General features: G+C 36.6%; 1 protein-coding gene across 3 annotated transcripts in view; it reads left to right on the top strand.

The window, feature by feature from the left end:
- LOC127854021 (uncharacterized) overlaps window positions 1-7,032 on the top strand; it is a 30,562-nt gene extending 23,530 nt beyond the window's left edge. For all 3 annotated transcript variants that reach the window (XM_052388933.1, XM_052388932.1, XM_052388934.1), the window contains exons 2-3: window positions 935-1,998; window positions 6,532-7,032. In XM_052388933.1, the coding sequence (XP_052244893.1) occupies window positions 1,424-1,998; window positions 6,532-6,967 (1,011 nt within the window). In that variant the 5' untranslated portion in view covers window positions 935-1,423 and the 3' untranslated portion in view covers window positions 6,968-7,032. The remainder of the gene's footprint in view (window positions 1-934; window positions 1,999-6,531) is intronic.
- Window positions 7,033-7,831: the final 799 nt, after the last annotated feature.

The raw sequence follows: 7,831 nt of genomic DNA, 5'->3' as shown, positions 1-7,831 counted from the left end.
CAAAAACCGAGCAATATTTCGAGTCCGTTTGTCAACCCGAATAAATCTTCTACAGACTTTCAAACAATATTTTTGAGTTTTTGCCCCTTAATCGATAGCTCGCGTCCTATTACTTTGAAACAACGAAGCGTGTCAAATAATGCATGCATATGCAACCACTTACCTCTAAAAACTAATTCCAAAATGTTATATTTTCTTTGCAACAACTGTTTTAACTCCAAATTTGATTTACTTGAAAACGAAAGTAGCCATCGCTCTTGAACCCGGCTTAGCAGTGAATTACACTGACAGAGCCAGGCACATAAATATCCAATCAACAACAACAACGATGTTTTAAAAAATGTGAATAAATGGAAATTACTTATCATTCTGATTGTATTGGAATAAGTTTTTAGGGGTAAGTGGTTGCATATGCATGCATTATTTGACACGCTTCGTTTTTTCAAAGGAATACGACGGGAGCTATCGATTAAGGGGCAAAAACTAAAAAATATTGTTTGAAAGTCTGTAGAAGATTTATTCGTGTTGACAAACGGACTCGAAATATTGCTCGGTTTTCGACCGACTGTGAGTTAACGGCTGGACAGATATTTTTGAAGTTAACTTTTTTTGAAAGGTTGTCCAATTGCCCATAGTAGGATCAAGGGATGCTTTGGATTTAAGCTATTTTTGACATTTTTTCGGCCCGCGAAGACAGGTCTATAATAAAGTCTAGTTAATGACCTTGTTATGATTCCAATATCAGAGGGTGGGGATTTTTGTTCATGGCTCTTTGTCAATTTTTTTCTTATTAAACATGATTTTATATATTTATTTGAATATATTGGGTCCTAAAAAATATATATATGAAAAATACTATCCTGGGTACGTTACTTCCACCTGTGGTTATAATGGTGTAATAAACTTTACAACGTTTTTACTTTCTCTTTTTCAGATATGAAACGTTAATGAAACGTGCATCGATGTGAAACGCCCACATTATTCTCCATTATTATGTTAGTGTAATATAGAGACTTTTCTATGGACGGCGCTTCGAAAGTTCAAACAAGGCAAAATGATTTACCACGACCGGTTTTGAATTTAGTTTATTGATTCATGTACACGAACTTGCGCGTATTTAGCTAACGTACCGTTTAATTTAATTTGTGATAAAAGTATTGTGCGTGCTGGTATATGGAAAGAGGATTTTGTGTTATTGTCGCAAGGTTAATGACTGGATTTCAATAATCAATTCGTCGCAAAACGAAAATATCGGAATAAACTATAATCTTCTGTTCGGCATAAGTGGTGTGCTAGTTTTACAAATTGCAAAGGCAAAATTTGGATGTTATTTATAACGCAACATTTGTATATATCGTACACAGGGAATTTGCAAGCAAATGAGGCCTTGGCAATTTTCTCATAACAACGTTTAACACACGTCATGGCTAATGGAATAAAGTTAAACGGTATTCACGAGGACGTGTTTCATTCTACGGAACCCCCAAACGGCTTGAAACCAGTTTATGCAGTCAGTCGCAGCCAGTATGGCGAAAGGAAAATACGACGAGTCAGTGACAAGGAGTATTACAGGGACGTTGCAATCGGCAAGGCCCCCGACACGTTCCCTTGCGGTCACGTGCTATGCCACAGCTGTATACGCAAACACATGACGCCGTCCCTCAATGAGAAGCTGTGTTGTCCTATATGCGGCAAAGAGGCGCCCCGAATGTACACCGCCGATCCTGGTGACTCGCTGGGTTACAACGTGGATGACGTGGACAATATTACGCTTCTGTCTAACTTTGATTCAATGACTAAGAAATTTAACGGTTTGAAGTACTCCATTCGACGGCTGCACAGTGAGTCGGTGCAAAGTCGGAGTTTGGCTATGACATTTACGAACTGCGGGTGCCACTTGTGTCATGAAAACCACGGAACTCTGCAGGTGCTACAGGAGTTCAATCAACTGCAGGTGACGCATAATCGACCCAAACTGCCACCGACGCATTTTTACAGGTATAATACGTCGTCGTTATTTTTCTATTTCCACTTGCTTCGAGACTGTACCCGTCATATGTCTGTGTATATTATGCTAGCTTTTTGTCTCTTTGTATGTCTGTCTTTTTTTCTGTTTTTCTATGCTGCATTGGCTGATTGAAAATCTGTCTCCCTTTTTTCTCTATTAATGTGTATATCTTCGGTGTTTAAAAGTAAAATTGCCTGTGAGTGCGTGTGTCTGCGTGTTTGCTGGTTTGTATGTCGGAATTTTGACTAATATTTTCCATGCATAGCTCGGTCAAATTTCAATTTTTCTAACATGTCCAACTGACACATCGGTTTGGTAATGCAATGAATGTGCGCAAGTTATGCAAACACAGAAACACGCATGTGGTTTCATTCGTTAGTTGAATGGGGGACATAACTGTTACCATGTCCTTACACACTTAATGCACAGATAACAAAAAAACCTGTAAAACAAATTCATCGGAACGTGACAGTCGGATTTCGATAACAACAACGATACAAAATTAAATTTAATACAGCATACACGCGTATGAGCGATGTTCAGGCCATTAATTAAAAAAACGTTTATGAGGTCTAACGACGCTATAAAGCATGAACGGATTTTCACATTGATGCACATGAATGCATCGCCATCCATTAACGACACAGAATTAGATTCAATGACATATGAAAACAAGGTGTGAACTCCATCAAACCTGTTTATCGTCATCGTTTCTTTTCTTGTTATACTGTGCGTGATTGCCCGATGATATAAATTTCAACACGTCATTAATAACGTCATAAAAGCACTACCGGTATGCCTATCTGTTCATAACGTCTCATTTTGATCATTTTAATAACGCTTAATTTGCACGTCGTTTCAAAACGCATACTAAGTATATTATTGTAAAACTAGTAATATTCTATATCAAATAGCGCACATATAATTATATATAAATCTGAATAAATAACTCGTCATTGTTGATGCAACTAACGTTTTGAAACGGCAAAGTCATAACGTTTTTACATTATTAAATAGCGATATACGACTGTAGTTATGCATCTTTGCAAGGCATGTTTAATGCCGTTAATGTGGCATTGTTATATATTAACACCAAATAAAGGACAATAAATACGTTCATATTTAATGCATAAACCGAATTTGTAAGCCTCAAATATAAAATAGTCTGATTGGCAAACAAATTAAAGTTACCATTGTACGTTAATATTCGCGTCGTATCACGTGTTAGGGAAAAATTTTCTACGGAACTGCATGTGTACTTGGCGATATTGTTTACCTATTTATTCATAATAAAGTGAAAGAAGTATGAAATCTCTTATCAAGAATGTGCTATGGTTAATACAGCTTTCCGAACTTTGCAGATATGGTACCCAGGTCATCAATTAAAAATAGAGTCCTAACTAACTTTATCATTTGCATGTACGTCTAGCGACCGGTAGGTCACGGGTTCGATCCAAGATGTTGGAGCTTTCTTTCGATCTCCCCCAAAGACACAAAGTACTAGTTCTTCCCAGGAAACGATACCACTTTTACTAAGATTTTATAATTATATTGTTTCTTTGTGTTATTATGATGTTCATTTTGGTGTGAATATATGTAAGGCATATATGAAAAAAGCGAATGTGAATTTCCAGCTGCAAAAGCAGGATAAAAAAATCATACACTTGTAAAAGAGGGTACAACACCATACCAAATTTAGAGACGACATTGTTTTTGTTCCTGTAAATTCGCTTTATTACAATAAGCATCGTACCATGCTACTTTATTTGAATTCCGGAATGCTTCTTATTTATTTGAGTTGCGTTCTGAGAAAACCGGGCATAATTCATGTGCGTAAAGTGTCGTCCCAGACTAGCATGTGCAGTTCGCACAGGCTAATCAGGGACGGAAATTTTCGTTTTATGGTATTTTTAGTTTCAAGGAAGTCCCTCCTTACCGAAAATCAAGTTTAGGCGGAAAGTGTCATCCCTGATTAGCCGGTGAGGATTGCACAGGCTAATCTGGGACGACACTTTACGCACATGCATTAAGCCCAGTTTTCTCAGAACACGACTTATTTGATTCCCCTATTAAAGTTCTAATCACGATAACACTAACATTCTCGCTGTAAGATGATATTCCCTCCTGGGACGATAATGTGAATTAACATACTGAGTGCTAAGCTACAAACTATTTTACATATTGCGTGTTTGATCATTATGCAGGTTTTATTTTAACGCCAAACGGTCCACCTGTAAAACACAAATGAAATATAAGACCTTTTTGTACAGAGATCAAAGCGAAATAAAAAAGTGTTACCTTTTTAGGAAATAAAACTACTTGTATGCAACGTCATGCCATTTCGTCAACAATTAAACACTGAAAACATGGGCCACAGTTATCAGTAGCACCCATAATACTAGGTTACCCGATCAGCTTCGGATATCGATAAACAATAATAAATAGGAACCCCGTATTATTATATAATAAATAGTTATTACTTAAATCAAAATGAAGAAGCAGTATAATAGTGTTCATAATATCCATCATCTTTACATTATGATTACTTCGTTCATATACAGCCTGTATTACGTAATGGGATAATACAGTGGGGGCGACGACTTTCCCTTGAAATGTAATGAATCCTTATTTCAATTAAGATTATTCAGATAACATGATATAAATGTAAGTTAATTAAGTTAGTTTATTTGTTGTATGTGTAATAGCGTCCATTGTGTTCTGACACTATACGTTTGCGACCCTCAAGTGGCGTTGCGAAATAACCTCAATAAGAGACAATGACCTTGATACCAAGACGAAAACATGAAAGCATATTTATTGATATAACCTGTGGTAAATCTTTGAAACACACATTTGAAAATAATGTACGGATGCACGTATATGGTCAAATAATGTGCTTGCAATTTATGGGGCACGTTGTGTCGGCGGAATACTCGCGTTTAAAGTTTAATGACTGTTCTAGGAGGATGTTTCTTCATTTAAGCATAGAACCGTTTTTCATACATTTGTTCTGTGATATGGTTTTCAATCAAATATCCCCCTATTTTATGTATCCTGTTTTTTTGTTTTAATTAAATAATTCTTTTCGTTGACTGCCTTTTCACATCTCTATGTTAATATCCTCTGTTTAAACGAATAGAAATAACACATACATGTTAAGTAAATATCACAGGTGGTTAGCGTGTGGCTATGATATTAATTAGTGAAAACATCATTTTGAATGATAAATAATCATATTATAACGAAAAATTAACTTTTCTGAAAAAAAAATATTTCACTATCAAATATATATATAACAAGGTATGCAACTCAAAATCACCCCATAACGGGGTGCATCGCTTTGAACAGCCATATCTTCATCAATTGTGCAGCGATTTTCACGATCTCGGTCTTATTCAACGCAGAAATGAATTTCCTTTCTGGAAATGTATATGTCTTGCAATATTTTTACAAATGCTGGGTCAACTTTTAAGAAATAACACGATACACAACACGCATGACCCAGTTGACAGTGATCATGTATTCTTTATGAATGAAATCTCCAGTTGTAAAGACACACCTCCGCACTGGACCAATGAAATCACTCGTATGTTTAAAATGTCAGTTAGTTGAAATGTATGTAAACAAAGGTTTCAAACGGCGCTGGACAGTTAGTCTTGATGCAGAATGTAACGACAAGAACGGTAATAATGTTTTTTCATACGTTTTATTGAATTATGGTATCGAACTACATGAGCTTTGTAGGGAAGTTGCCCTTTACTCCGTGAAGATTTCAGTCTTAAAGACAGCATGATCACTGTCAAATGGGTCATGCGTGTTGTGTATCGTGTTATTTCTTAAAAGTTGACCCAGCATTTGTAAAAATATTGCAAGACATATACATTTCCAGAAAGGAAATTCATTTCTGCGTTGAATAAGACCGAGATCGTGAAAATCGCTGCACAATTGATGAAGATATGGCTGTTCAAAGCGATGCACCCCGTTATGGGGTGATTTTGAGTTGCATACCTTGTTATATATATATTTGATAGTGAAATATTTTTTTTCAGAAAAGTTAATTTTTCGTTATAATATGATTATTTATCATTCAAAATGATGTTTTCACTAATTAATATCATAGCCACACGCTAACCACCTGTGGTAAATATTGGGGAAAAGACTGTAATAATATTGGATATATTTGTGTGAATATGTGTTGGGTATTTCAGCTGTCAAACGGGCTTTCACACTTAATGATTTATTTTAAAACTTATATTTCTTATTCTAAGTGCCGTTCGCATTCAGTTATCCTTGACTGCTGTCTATATGACCGAAGGGGCGATTGACTGAATGACCGACATATCTAGACCTACACCGATTGACCGCCAGACTACAAAACAGCCTTACTATGGGCATTTACGTGCATCATACTAGCATACGTTTTCATAAAAAGACCCATAAGGTTATATTGGTTTGTTCTTAATAGTCTGTTAATATGTACGTGTATGCATTTCGTTTGATACATTCTTAAACCCATGTTTCAGACTCTGTCAAGGTGACGTCGTAACCTCTTTCCACAGTGTCGTAAACTCCTGTTGCATTTGCGTCCCATGCACATACAAGGAATTACGACAAAGCGAACACTTTCCCACGTTAAGACTGCTTTCCGACGACGAGGCTACACACAATCCGAAGGCCGTCTTGGCAGAGGTTGGTAAAATCATCGCCAAGAATACAGCCCCGCTGGAGTCCCTACACGGAAAAAACGTCATCGAAATAGACCATAAAATACGTCTGCAAGAGCAGGCGGACGAGTTTGTGTTCAAAGAGACCACTGACAGGATTAAGCGAATGGTAACGGAGCAGGAGCAGAACTTGATCAAACTGGCCTCGTATCGGATCCAAGACAAAGGCGGACTGTATCATATCAAGGGAAGCAACTCGATCGAGCAGAATCTGAACGAGAGTATCGTGTGGTAGCCCTTTGATATAGTATTAGTGTTCGAAGCATTTTTGTTTTCAAAACAATAAATATGTCGACAATATTCCAACCGAAATGGACTTATTAATGTATGATCTTTTAAAAATATGTTATGTTGAATATATATTAGTTTTCGCTCTGTAGCCGAGCTTAATGGACATACGATAGTCCACTAAATTACTGTCATGTTTTCGTGAAGTACGAGAACCGCATAACTGCAAAACGCCGAGTATGATTAAACGAAATTATGCAATTTCGCGTAATTTATGTTTATGTTCATAGAGATAGAATTAATCAGGTAGAAGTAGGTGAAAATGTACGGCTCTAGTTTAGCTTACATTTATATTTACATTGCCTTTCTGCATGTACATAAACTTCAATATCGTTACTTTGAATATATTTGTACCGATCAAATCAATGCAAACGTTTACATAAAATAGTAATGAGCCGGTTTAATCTGTGAAATATTGCTTGTTTGATCCACGGTCCGAGCGCACACCTTTTGTGGGGATCGGACAGTTTTTAGTTAGTGTCACGTGTTGTGAACCCAGTAACGGTAAAGCTGTTAGTATTAGCAGGTTGACTGACGCTATATAAGTTTGACCTATCTGACATATTACCCAAACTATTTATCGGTAGAGCCTTTAAATGTTTTTCATAGACAAATGTAGGTGCACAAGAATTGTATTGGAGGTCATAACTTAAAGGTGAATAAAAATAGCTTAACGCCACCCCAAACCCACCAACTTTCTGTATTACATAGTGCTCACGAGAAATATTTACATTGTATCAGGCGATAGTACATCCGGACCATATTTATCATCAGTCATTTCCACACGTTAATAACATAACGTGGCCATTAA

Source organism: Dreissena polymorpha, chromosome 12 (assembly GCF_020536995.1).
Source record: "Dreissena polymorpha isolate Duluth1 chromosome 12, UMN_Dpol_1.0, whole genome shotgun sequence".
In the NCBI taxonomy this organism is placed as follows: Eukaryota; Metazoa; Mollusca; class Bivalvia; order Myida; family Dreissenidae; genus Dreissena; species Dreissena polymorpha.
This window is presented reverse-complemented; position numbering and strand designations above follow the sequence as displayed.